Consider the following 14,275-nt stretch of genomic DNA (forward strand, 5'->3'; position numbering starts at 1 on the left):
TCCATCATATTTTATTTAAATAAGAATTTGGGTCATTTAATTCTAACAATAAATAATTTTAAAAATTCAACATGTATATTAATTTGTTTTTAAATTTGCTAATCATAGTATTTCTTTCTCTCTTTTTGATAAATAATCATAGTATTACTTAAAATTAATAATTTTATAACAAATAAATATAAAATATTAAGATTGATACATACAACGTAACCTTAGTATCGCAAGAGATAATAAAACTAGTAAATTATATTAGGATGATATTAAATCTATAATTTTTAAGCACCAATACATTCTCAATTTTAAATACATTCAAAAGTTATTATACACTCAATCATATATAATAACTTTTCTAATTTAATTAAATTACTTATATAATTATTTTTAAAAAGAAAATAATAAACAAACAGGATATTAAATTACCTTTTCAAAGGTTTTCTTTCTTTTATAATTTAATAACTTTTAGCTATTCTTTTCAAATTCTAATAGTCTTTTATTTATTTCATAAGGTTTTTACTTTTTGGAAATGGATGAAAATGCATAAGCAAAAAATTTTAAAACAACTAAAGCTAACAAATAACAAAATAAGCAAATTTGAAATAAAAAAGACTAAGCAAAAAAAAACTGAAAATTGAAACCATATCATTGATTGCTTTATCAAACTTTGGTTCTGGTTTAATATAATATTTGGTACCTAAATTTGACATTTTTTCTTAATTTGGTATTTAAAACTTTTTTTGCCCAATTCAATACCTGAACTTGATACTTTTTCCTAATTTGGTACTTAAACTTTTTTTGAGCCCAATTTGGCACCTAAACTTGGCATTTTTTCCTAATTTGGTACTTGAGCTTTTTTTTAGGTTCAATTTGGTACCTAAATTTATTAAATATTATATAAATTACGCAAAATACTAATGATATTAAATTTTTTTTGTTATGCTACAGAAATATTGTCAGTATTAGAGGAAATTCATGTTGAAAAAATAGGTGTTGAACTATGCTTAATGAATTAATATTAAATAAGAAAAATATTTTTTAAAACCTCAAATTAAAAGAAATTCATTATTTTCAATTCATAAAATATTTAATTAAATAAATAAAACTAAATGTAACACCCTCAACCCTATCCCTCACCGGAATCGAGTTACGGAATATTACCAGAGCTTATAGATCAAACAGACAGAAATCTCAAACATTTTATATCATCAAAACAAGACATCAAAGTATCATTTTAGTCCAGGTTATAAACTTTCCAAAATTAATCTTATAACTTCATTTACAATCAAACTACAAAATAACTATTATTTAGACACTTTACGTACATGCCGACACAAAGAAATAAACATCTCCATTTTTGAGTTCAAGATCGTTGTTGGATGTTGAATCAGCGATCAAACTTAAGTATTTAACCTAGACTAAAATGATCCTTTGATATCTTGTTTTGATGATATAAAATGTTTGAGATTTCTGTCTGTTTGATCTGTAAGCTCAGGTAATGCTCCGTAACCCGGTTCTGGCTCGGAATTGAGTCTAAAGGTACATGCCATAATTGAGTCAAATTGAGTTGGGATTTGGATGCTGATATTTTTATTTTTGTTTTAGAGTTGAAAATGTCTAATGATTATAATGATTATGTTGATGATAAATGTTATATTATACGTGTGTATATATGAGAATCAAATTTTGAGGCTTTACGACATTTCCCCCTTACCTGTATGTCTTATACAATAGAATTCACAAGATTTATATTGATTTAGCTCACAAATGGGAAACCAAAGAGTTCAGTGGCTGAATGGTTAATAATATGGTCAAAACTGAGAATGGGTTAGTAAGTAAAAACGGTTTCAAAAGAGATATCAGATTTTTCAAAAGATTATTCTAGATTAATGTTGCTATTAAGAAAGAAGTTATTCGCAAACAATCGACTTATTCAAGTATGGAATTTAAAGAACGAGTTAATCGAAATTTCTTCTGAATTTATTTCTTTAGTGATTGGGATAATGTGAGATTATTGATGACTTTAGTAGTTAGTGGGATAGTGTTGGAAATTGCAAACATATCTGAATACAACTGTTATAGTCGGGAATCTTACAGCGATCTCTTCTAGGTATTCTATATGGATATTCTATATGTACTTTTATCCTCAGAAGTATATGTAACTGTTCATTTTCAGACGTGATTCTTGTCATATAGAAAGTCTGGTTAATCATAATGTTAGATGAAATTATTATTAGTCTGGTTGATTCATGATCGGCATTGCTCTACCTTTCTTTGGTTTTTTAATCTATTATGTTAGATAGAAGACTTGATGATTAGACTCATATGAAGCTATTTTCTACTTTTACTGGTTGGTGTTCTGAATTACATATATGTAATATACATTGTCTTTATCACAACTATTTCTAGTGCGTATGAGCGATATTCTTCTTCTGGATTTTTTCTGGTATATCATCGATCTCTTTATCAATCAATGTGGTTTTTATTCTCAGAAATTCAGTATAGCTTCACATCTTGGATTTTATTATCTCAGTTTTATTATCATCCTTATTGTTTAATTTATCAAACATGGTTTATCTGTAAAAGATATTTATTAGCTGGAGGTAATTATATTTATTACTGCTATAAATCCTGGTTCGGTCATGGGAGCTCAATGATATGGATCTCATATTATAGAAGTTGTATTACTACACTGGTTGTTATTGGGACTACTTTCGATTTTCTTCATTTATTTTGGAGTGCACTATTGATTTTGAGATATTGTTCTATCTATACGGTTGAAATGTCGGTTCTATTATAGCACTATGGTTTTTAATCTATCTGATGGTTGTGGCTTCGGTATAGTTCAAAGCTTAATGTTAATAATTGAAGTAGCTTTATTATAAATAATTCATTTCTAGTTTTCGTGAAAGGGTTGACATCAACAAAAGTGTAGATGGAGGAAGATTGAGATCAAACTTGTATTTTGGTTTTCACTTCTCAAGTAATCCCGAATTATGTCAATAACGGGATGTCATAATTCGTTTGATTTAATGCAGTTTGAGGTAATTTTTGGTTGGTATTCCGAGAGAATTATGATATATAGTATATCTGGATTGTCTTGACAACAAGAAGAAATGATTATTCTGAAATATTATTATCTGATAGATAAAATCGAATCAGTTGGTTTAATCAGAGTAGGTTATTTATTTGAAAAGTTAATTGAGTTATACGCATTTAAGTTTATCCTCAGGTTTGGGAATAAATTTTGTGCATTCATGGGTAAATGGACGGATAATCAGAATGAGAAATTCAGATTCTAGAATTTGATACAGAAATATATTTATCAAGTCAGTTTTAATTGGGGAATGTTATTATGGGTTGAAATCGCCCTGATTGTTGAAGTTATCACACTGGTGTAAAATGATATTGCTGGACACTTTCCAATAAAAGGGAAACAGATATCACTTGAAAGTTACAGATACAAATATTGCAGAAGCATCAATCAAAGTTTGATAATTTGGGTTTCTCGGTTATGATTCGTTAGATGATCACTTTGAATTTGATGGTAATTGTACTGCTAATGGTAAGTTGTGACATGAGAATATCATAGCCGTTCAGTTAAATTTGGTATAATATCAAGTTCTAATGTGATTTCTGATACGAGTTTTGAATCAAAATGAGTTATGATGGACTTATATGTGGCTTATTAGTAAGAATATGATAGAAAGACTCGACTTGATCGCTTGTATTAGGTAACAAATTTCGAAGACAAAATTTCCTAAGGCGGAGAGTTGTAATAGCTCGATTTTTAGTGCTGTCAGAAATAGTGGTTTTAAGGCCACCAAATCCAGTAAGTAAACTCGTAAATTTTATTATTTAATATTTATGAGTCAAATATAGTTTTAAAAATATTTTTGAATGAGTAATTTGTAACACCCCTTACCCGTTACCGTCGCCGGAACAGGATACAAGGTATTACCAGAACATAACACATACCATTAAACATAATCGAGATAGAAATATGTCATCCAATTTGATAGTGCATCGTATAACATATGTCTTGAACAATATTAGCCAACTTTAATGGCTTGTACAAAGTAGCTGGTCGAGTCTCAGAACTAATATTTTAAACCTAGACAAATATGACACGTAACAAAATAATTAAGCTTACTATACATGCCATAATTCAAAACGTTTAGTTCAAATACCCTAAAGTATGATAGTGCGGGTAGATCTTCACGATCCTTAACTCCTGAGCAAGCTGGAGGACACTATAAGACAAAAGAGAGAAAACAAAGTAAGCTTATAGCTTAGTAAGTAAGTATGTAAATACTAATTAAAGAATCTAACATGTTTACACAACAATTCAAGTATATCTACTTTAACTTAACTATTCATTCCACTTTGATTAAGCTGTCTCTGCTGCGTCATATTCACTAAATAAATCATAACTCGAGTTAAAAAACTCGAAATTCAAATCCGTAAAATTTCCCTAAACCTAGACTCATAAAGCTTCTTGCTAAATTTTTTCTATAATTTTTGGTTCAGCCGATTAGTACAGTTTATTAGTTAAAGTTTCCCCTGTTACACAGCTCGACTGATCTGACCTCTGTTCACTACGAATTGAATTTATCTCAGTACACAATTCAAACAACCCTGAAGTCTATTTCATTTAAAACTAGTCTCAATAAGAAATTTAGGCATGTAAACTATATTTCTTAATTTGCTTTGTACAATTTTTTATGATTTTTCAAAGTTGGAACAGGGGATCACGTATTCATCCTGAGCAAGTCACTTACAATTGTAAATATCTCAAAATATAGAATTCCTTTGCTTGCTCTGTTTCTTTTATATGAAAGTAGACTCATTAAACTTTAATTTCACATCTCATTCAACCTCTAATTATATTCCTCCTATTTTTGGTGATTTTTCAAAATCACGTCACTGCTACCATCTAAAAACAGTTTTAATGTTAATTTCACTCTTTCACACATTCTTTATGCTAACCTCATTTTATCTTATAAATGTATATACCACAAATCATTTTCACCATAAGTGTAGGTCCAAACCACAATATCACCACAAAACCATCCCGTTGAACACTTCGGGTCAATCCTCGATATTTAATGGTTTCAAAGACACACCCCACCATCATACTTCATTTAGTTCGGCTCTCTTGTACACATGGTGAACACTCAAGACCACTCATGCGACCTAGTGATTTGTCTCGTAGCTCTCTTGTCTACATGGTGTCCTTCACTTAGAATCACGCATGCGACCTAGCTACATTTATCTTTCACGTAGCTCTCTTGTCTACATGGGATACATCCCGTATCACACATGTGACCTAGCTACTACATGGTGTCTCGTAGCTTTCTTGTACACATGATGTGCACTCAGCATCATACATGTGACCTAGCTACGCCCTCTATTTCATTCGATCTCTCAAATGTTCAACCGGATCTCTCTCTATATTTATTTCCATTCTTCCAATAGTCGATTTATATTTTAACATCAGCTAGTATATTTATATAATACGCTGAAATATAAGAATGTACATGAAATTATTGTAATATTTACATACAACTTACCTTGGTGCAAAATGTGGAAATTTTGCAATTTAGTCCAAAACTTTTTCTTCCCCGCTCGAGGTCAATTCCGCCTTTCTTGATCTATAATAACACATTTAGCTCATTTAATACTCATACTATTTATTTCAATCCAAAATCACATCATGGAAAAATTACATTTTGCCCCTAACTTTACAAAATTACAATTTTGCCCCTAGGCTCGGAATTTAATTTCAGCCGTTATTCTTATGTTTTATGATATGCTGAACATTTTCTCTTCTACAACAACATCAAATTCTCACTCTATCATATAGTTATGAACAATAGGATTTTTACCGATTATGCTGCTTTTACTCGCTTTCACTTAAAACCGAGTAGCACAAGTTGTCTAACATAATTTAAAACCTCATATTCTATCATAAAACATCAAAATACACAAATTTCACCTATGGGTAGTTTTCCAAATATGAACCCTAGGTTAAATTATTACTAGCATAAACTTAATCAAGCTTCCGGATTCCAAAACGTAAAGAACATTAAAAACGGGTTTGGAATCACTTACTCGAGCTTGAAAGTTGAAGAAACCCTAGCTATGGAGAGAGGGAGAATTCGCAGCAACTAAGGAGGATGATGATCAATTTTGTGTTATTTTTCCCATTTTATTTCATTTAATATCCAAATGACCAAAATGCCCTCCTTACTAAACTTTCAAAAATTCCTTCCATGTCCTAATTTTGTCCATGAACTTAAAATTGGTCAAATTGATATTTAAGACCTCCTAATTAATATTCCAAAACAATTTCATACTAAAACTTCCGGGATGCAAATTTTGCAACTTATTCGATTTAGTCCCTACTTTCAATTTAAGCACTTTAGGCATAGAATTTCATCACGAAATTTTCACACAATCATGCAATCATATCATAAACCCCAAAATAATTATAAAACAATTATTTCTATCTCAGATTTGTGGTCGCGAAACCACTATTCCGATTAGGCCCTAATTCGGGTTGTCACATAATTTATGTTTTATAATGAATTATTAGGTTCGAATGGTAAAATCTTAAGTCAAGTGGTATTAGAAAATAAGGTATTAAGACTTTTTTTTTATAAACCGAGGCGTAAATATTTTTATAAATATTTACGGAGTGTCAATAAGGTCGTATTAAAGTTTCGTTGAAAAGTTTTAACGTTTCAATAGTTAAATAATTAAAAAGGACTAAATTGCATATAGGGTGAAAATTGAATTATAGATTAAAGAAAATTAAAGGGACCAAAGAAGCAATTATGCCATTGCTTAAAATAGAGGCGTGAATTTATATATATTATATATTATAAAATAAAAATCTTAAGTATTAAATATACATTATATATATTATATTATATTATATAATAAAACAAATAGAAAAAGAAAGAAATAAACAGAGAAGCAAAATGAAAACAGGGGAAAGAAAAGAAAGAAAGAAAAAGAAAAAAGGAGAAAAGTTTAGGGTTTTATGGTTCAAAGCTTAATTGGTAAGTTAATTTAGTCTGCTTTTCTTGTAAAATTTTATGCTTTTAGAATTCTAGTATTAAATACTACTTAGTTCATGTTAAAATTTTAGAAAATATTAGATTTTTAGATGTTGGTCATGTTGAATAATTTGAGTATTAGGAGTTAAATTTATAGAATTTCAAGTTAGAATTGAGAAAATGATTGAATTATAAAATAAATTATAAGTTTTGAGTAATAGGGACTAAATTGAGAAAATTTAAAATTTAGGGATCTAAGTGAAATTAGAGAGTCGAAACTAGTCTAAAGTGGAAATTGAATGAAAATATGAAATTAGCTTGAATGAAAATATGAAATTAGTCTTGGTTTAGGAACTAAATTGGAATTTGGGCAAAAGTTGAAAAAAATTGAAATATTCAATATGAAATTGTATTGTATTGTATTGTATTGTATTGTATTGTATTGTATTGTATTGTATTGTATTGTATTGTATTGATAAATTTTAATTGTTTTAATTCCGTAGCTAACGTCATACCGGAATCCTCGATTAAAAAGGGGAAAAATACAGTCGACGAGAAATAGCTCGGAATTCCTGATTTGTATTTCTATAATCCGAATCTAATTATTAATTGTTGTATTTTTATTAAATGTTATGGTAAGTGATTAAAGTGAGAATTATTGTGTTTTATAATTGAAATGGATTGTTTTGGTATGTGATGAAATTATATTGGTTGAATTAAATTGGAATATATATTATGAATATATATGTGTAAATGTGGAATTGTGCAAATATGATAATTGAATTATTTTTTATATGTATGAAATTCAGTTTTAATGCCCAAGTAGACGGAATTTAGAATTACTGGGATATTAGTGGCATGCCATTAAGGAACTCTAGCGTGTTCTCTGGTAATTAGCACGTTAGTGCTCTCCGATTATTAGCACATTAGTGCTCTTTGTTTAGCACATTCGTGCTTTCTGTATAGCACTTTAGTGCTTTCTGTTTAATAGTGCATAATAATGCACTTCTGTATTTTTTCCGTATATCCGGTGTGTTCTATAAAGTCTACTTTGGGCTAAGAATATGAGATAGTAAATTGAAAATAGAATATAAAATATGATAGTGAATTGAAACTAGAATGTGAAATATGTTGTAAATACATGGAATACACTAGTTATATACTCATGAATTGAATGTGGAATGGATAGTGCCATTGTTTAGATGATATGTGAACAAATTATAGAAAGCTATTATATACAACAAGTGATGATAGTTGAGTATCGTATGGTTTTAAATGTTCAATTGTGCTTGACATTTTATTATACATATTTTATTGTTTTATTTTTAAATATTTGGATTATAAAAATATCACTGAGTTTATACTCAACGTACGGTTTGTTCCCGTGCGTAGGTTAAGTTAAAGTTAAATCGTTGAATCAGCATCTAAAGCCGATCTTGAACTCATTGTGGTGATGAATATTTCTTTTGGTAATGGCATGTACCTAGGATGTCATGTATGTTGTTTTACAAAATAATTGTAAACAATGTTAATGATGACATTGGTTACTTTATGCATAAATATATGTATGTTATATTGTGATTAAGAAAGAATATGTTTAAGTTGTTATTTAAGTGAATATTAAATGAGGGAAGATATGATTAAATTATAATGTGAATGTTAAATAATTATGCAATGTTTGTATTTGTACCGAAATGTTTGGTAATACTCCGTAATACTGTTCTGATGACGGATACGAGTTGGTGATGTTACACTCAAAGTAATTGAACATATAAAATACAAAAAAAAATTATATCATCTGTTTCATGTCAGTCATATATTGATTACTTTTACTACTTTATAAAGAAATAATATTGTTAGTATATTGGAATAATTTGTATAACGTTTGACAAGTACTAAATCGAATAATATCAAACTTTTAAAAAATAATAAGTGGCTATTAAAATTTTGAAAGAATAGCTAAAAATGATTAAATTATAAAAGAAAGAAAACCTTTGAAAACGTAATTTAATAATAAACACAAATTTTAATTATATAAGCAAATTAATTAAATTAGAGAAATTATTTAAAAATACGGATGTGATATTATTTTGTTTGTGTTTAAAATTATCTTAAATAAAATATTTATTAAAATTGAATTAATGACGTGATCTGGGTAAGATCTTAACAGATATGATTATTAATACATTTCCTATTTATCGAATATTAAATTATGTTATAATAATAATATTTTCATCTGGCCACGATTCTCGTCTTCTGTTCTTTAAAGTCAAATTAAGTATTCACTATTAGTCATTATTTTAACAGTGAAAACGAAAAAATAATTAAATTATCAAAATAAACAAATAATTTATCATTCATTACCAATAAATAAATCAACTAAATTCTATCGTCTCCTCTAGTCTCCTTCCCGTCTAGTCTACCCTCCTCTGTCACATCTTTTCTTTATCCTTCTCTATCCGCTTACGTCTGCTCTGAAACTGCGTCGTTTCTGAAGCTCCAATAGTGCCAGTGCTTTTCTTCTTCCATTTTCTTTAGCCTTATGATCCAAAGGTCAGTTCAATTCTTAGTTATATTTTTCTTTTTAATTCCAATTTTGTTATTTTTTTCACTGTATTGTGCATTTTGCAGTGTATAAATTTTATGTGAAGCAACAATAAATTAGCCTTGTTTTCAGAAACATTTTTCATCGTAGATTTCTTTTTCATATTTTTGGAGATGAAGAGAATAGAAATATTTGTGTTCCTTATAATTGATTTTATTATATAAATATTTCTTCTTTTTTGTCAGGGTTTTTAGCTTTGTAGGTCAGACTATCAAAAACTCGGAGGAAGATCGAGCAAATTTCGACTACTCTTTTCAGTTGAGGATTTTATTATTGCCCCATTATTATTATTTGATTTTAATCATAAGAGAAAATACTAAAAAGTTATATTTCCTGATTTATCCAATTATTATCATAGCTATTAAAGTTTTTGTGTGATAGATTACCATGGGTTTTGCCTTCATGTCTTTTAGATATCCTTGTTGATTGTTTAGATTCCTAGACTACGGGTAAGGTAAGGTAAGGTAAGGGTAGTTAGACTTTAACAAGAACACAGTTGATACTTTACCAGAATGTTTCTATTGGGTTTTCTGCTTTGTTTGTTAATTTATGTTAACAATTCCTTCCACGACTAGGATTTGGAATTGGATGAATTTAGTACATATTCATCTCCCGGGTTCATGTTATATTACTGCATTTGGTCTTGCATACCTCTTTTGCGATTAATCCATGTTTTGGACTTTTGATTGCTCTATTCTCATTTCTTCGTTTTATTTGCAACTTTACCTCAGGTATTCTGGGAAGTTTTATTTGATGGCTTCACCAGCTATTGACTCTGCATGGCTATCCTCGCCTATTAAGCCCTTTTGTAAATCTTTGAATGTAGGGGAAGCACATCCAGCCGATATTTTACCTGTGCTGGAAGCTCCTGTGCCTTTTGCATCTGATAACTCTAATGCTCCACAACCGCCACCTCTCCCTAGTAAAAATTGTACAAGAACTAAGTATTCCGAGAGGCCTCTTGAATATAGTGTTGTCCCAAAGGAAACAAAGGATACATGGGACAACCTGTTTAAGAAAGGGTATGGTGCAGATGTTTGTATTCTCACCAATGAAAAATCATGTGTTCTAGCTCATTCTAATGTTTTGGTGAGTTAATTATATATATATAGATATATATATCCTTGCTATCTCTTAATTAAAACAATAAAGGTGGCTTGATTTATATCATAATGTAAAGGAACTTTTCTTCTAGTTATTAGATAGAGGATTTGAATTGTTGTTGGTTGCTTTTAAATTTGAGTAGAAATTCAGCCAATGGTCTTACATTGCTATTTTTCAAAAACGGAACTTTTAAGTAATGTTCGATCTTTAATTTGTTTCCTTCTAAATGGCAGAATACTTATTTTACCATATACCTGCGGAAAGATAGAAGCTATAAGACTGTAATATCATCAATTCATCATACTTTGATTTCTGATTTATGAGCTAAATTTTCTTTCTTCTCCTTTGCAGAGTATTGCATCGCCCGTGCTGGCTAATGTTCTCAGGCTATCAAAAGTCAAGAATGGCATGAGATACATCAAAATCCCCGGAGTACCTCATGGAGCTGTCTGCATGTTTATTCGTTTTCTATATTCATCTTGGTATGTTTGAAATATTTTTCTGCATACTTTTGGCATAAAATATTCAGCGGTAGTTTGTGGATCTGGTTTTAAATCATTATATGATGATAGTTTCCTGTCTGTTTCTACCATATTTTAAGTGGCAACCAAAACCAGAAAATATGTTAATTTATGTATTATTTGACAGATATGGCTTGATACTAAGTACTATATTTGTAGTCTCTTAAAGTTGCTCTGTTTATTTCCTTTCTTTTCTTTTTATCACTGCCTTAAAAGGCCTAAGAACATATATAAAGGTAGGATGCTGGGAACTAAACTGTTCCACTGTGGCTGTGCAAAGAGTTGCACCAAACCACCAAGTCCATGCATAGTTATTTATGTAGAGATAATTTGTTTCATGGTCTTTTAAAGGTGTCTATAGAGTCTGTGATTGTAATTTGTGAATAATACATGATCGATTAGAGCCTTCATTCAGGAGAACGATACTAGTTAAGCTCAAACTGGCATTTCTAGAAAACCATTTCTATCTGTAAAAGGAAAAAGGAAATCAACTTGTTTTTCCATTTGCGAGGACTTCCTTTTTCTCCTGTAGACCAGTATGTTATGTACTAGTCGTGTAAACTTATAGGCACTGCTAAATTGGCATAGGTTCTTTATCTCTGTACCCGGTTATCTCTGTTATAATTGGGTATACTTGGTTTTATTCTATACTGAAATACAGCTATGAAGAGGAGGAGCTGCAGAAGTTTGTTCTCCATCTAATAGTCTTGTCACATTTCTACTCAATTCCATCACTGAAAAGAGTTTGTATTTGCTCACTGGAGCAAGGCTGGCTTACCAGAGAAAATGTGATAGATGTTCTTCAGTTAGCAAGGAATTGTGATGCACCTAGGCTTGCCTTCATTTGTGTCCGTATGGTTGTAAAGAATTTCAAATCTATATCTTTAACTGAAGGATGGAGAGCAATGAGACGTGCCAATCCTGCTCTTGAGCAAGAACTTGTAGAGTCTGTTGTTGAAGCAGATACTGTAAGTGTTAACCTTCTTTATGTTTGGAGGAGTTTATATTTGTTCATTGATCTTCCTAAAGAATATAATACACCTTTTATTGTGTTTGTTAATCAATTTGTTTTCTTTTTCTCTCTCAGGTAGGTTAGATTTTTGTTATTATTTTTTTCTTTTGAGGGGATTCAACATAGTATACTCTTTTGTTTAAAATGTCTCATCCTCTGTCCAAAAGGTTCTTCATTTTACGCTTTTTGTTTCTGTTACTTTTTTGGCTCAATGTGTTTCCTCTACTAATTCTCAGTTCTTACTAGAAAGCTTCTTTTGAAAGAATAAAGTGTTTAACCTTCGGTGAGCTGACTATTTGCGGTGCCCGTTGGTGTAGGTTATTAAAGTTTGGAACATGATTCTATCGCATGGGAGATTTTGTTTATTAGCCCTTATGAGAATCACTTTGTCATTATTTGTTATGCAGCCTATGTATACCCTTTCTTCCCTTCCCTCATAAATGCTGCTCTAATTATGATGCCCGAATATATTAACTGGTTTCTTATTATTATGAATGGAGTTTACTGATGATTGATGGTTATATGTTATAGAATTATATTCTGTTTTTACATCATTGGTTTTACTTATTCCTTTCTTTCCCTCAGAGAAAGCAAGAGAGGCAGAGAAAAATGGAAGAGAAAAAAGTTTACTTGCAATTGTACGAAGCAATGGAGGCCCTCCTTCACATTTGCAAGGATGGTTGTAGGACGATTGGACCTCGTGATAAGGTGCTAAAAGGGAGCCAGGGTGCCTGTAATTTTCCAGCTTGTAAAGGGCTTGAAACTTTAGTGCGTCATTTCTCAAATTGTAAGACTCGGGTCCCTGGTGGATGTGTTCACTGCAAACGCATGTGGCAGCTTCTTGAACTGCATTCCCGTATGTGCAATGAGCCTGATTCATGCAAGGTTCCTCTTTGTAGGTAAGCGTTAAACTTGAACAACATATGATATCAATCACTTCAGAGAAACATTGTAAAGAGGGGACAAGGCTGATTCAGACTTGTTCTCTTGCAATATGATTGGATTTGATGGAAAGATGTGATCCATCATTGTAGTTGTTGTCAATGATGAAATGTAGTGCATAACTGACACTGGTGATTAAATTGTCTTCTTTTAATTGTATTTTGTATTTCATAGGCATTTCAAGGAGAAAATGCAGCAGCAAAGCAAGAAAGATGAGACAAAGTGGAAGGTGTTAGTGAGCAAAGTTATTGCAGCAAAGAATGCAGTTGGGTCATTCTCATCTCGGTCTAAAGGTTTATTCTGACTAACTTATCTTTTAAATGGGAAAATGGCATTACCATGCATCTCTTTTTATTGCAATTGGTTAATGCTCCCACTATTCTAACTTATACTTGTTCTACAATGGCAGAAATAAAATGAAACGATATTTACTAATAATAAATAGTAGTTCTCTTTATCTTTTGTTATACAAAAGTTTGAAGAACAGATGTAGGCAGTGGACATAATGAAAATGACGTCATTGATATTTCTTTCAATTTGATATTTTCCTGCTTCACTTTTTTCTTCTGCTGTTAACTCACTTAGAATATTCCTAAGCTCATTGATTAATAAAATATGTATGCAAAATAAGATCTTAATTCAGGCTCAGATGACTCTAGACTCGCAGATTATTTGCTGCTCAGCCTACAGTTTTTATTTTAAGCTCAGACTTCCAAAAACAGAATAGAAGAGAAAGTAAATCCCTTACGACCATATAGATCCTAAATGGACGAGCTTCGTCCTTAGCTGAATATGAAGGGAAATACTCTGCATTCTTCCCCTGAATTGAACAATCTGTTCCTGCCCATAGCAGGCTTGAATTGAGTGCATGGGTCAAATATTAGAAGTATTTGTAAATTAAAATATTTTATATTTATTTTTAAAAATTTTGTTACAAAATTTGCAATGTTTCAAAAACACTATGACAAGATCATAGAAACAAAAGAGTATAAATGTTTAATTTTTAGAATTTTTATGTCATATATTAACGAAC

General features: G+C 30.4%; 1 protein-coding gene across 1 annotated transcript; it reads left to right on the forward strand.

Annotated features, from left to right (window-relative positions):
- Nucleotides 1-9,403: 9,403 nt before the first annotated feature.
- Nucleotides 9,404-13,778, forward strand: LOC108450110 (BTB/POZ and TAZ domain-containing protein 3). Its single transcript, XM_017747585.2, has 7 exons — nucleotides 9,404-9,611; nucleotides 9,849-9,920; nucleotides 10,395-10,752; nucleotides 11,119-11,249; nucleotides 11,950-12,256; nucleotides 12,886-13,199; nucleotides 13,417-13,778. Exons 1-7 carry the CDS (start codon nucleotides 9,601-9,603, stop codon nucleotides 13,544-13,546), a joined length of 1,323 nt encoding a protein of 440 aa, XP_017603074.1. The 5' UTR covers nucleotides 9,404-9,600; the 3' UTR covers nucleotides 13,547-13,778.
- The last annotated feature ends 497 nt before the right edge of the window (nucleotides 13,779-14,275 follow it).

Source organism: Gossypium arboreum, chromosome 5 (genome assembly GCF_025698485.1).
Source record: "Gossypium arboreum isolate Shixiya-1 chromosome 5, ASM2569848v2, whole genome shotgun sequence".
Taxonomy (NCBI): Eukaryota; Viridiplantae; Streptophyta; class Magnoliopsida; order Malvales; family Malvaceae; genus Gossypium; species Gossypium arboreum.

What these genes read in the sequence shown, in the direction of transcription:
- LOC108450110 (XM_017747585.2), top strand. An exon ending in TAGCTCATTCTAATGTTTTG is followed by an intron (nt 10,753 to 11,118) that starts GTGAGTTAATTA and finishes TCTCCTTTGCAG; the next exon opens with AGTATTGCATCGCCCGTGCT. An exon ending in CTGTTGTTGAAGCAGATACT is followed by an intron (nt 12,257 to 12,885) that starts GTAAGTGTTAAC and finishes TCTTTCCCTCAG; the next exon opens with AGAAAGCAAGAGAGGCAGAG.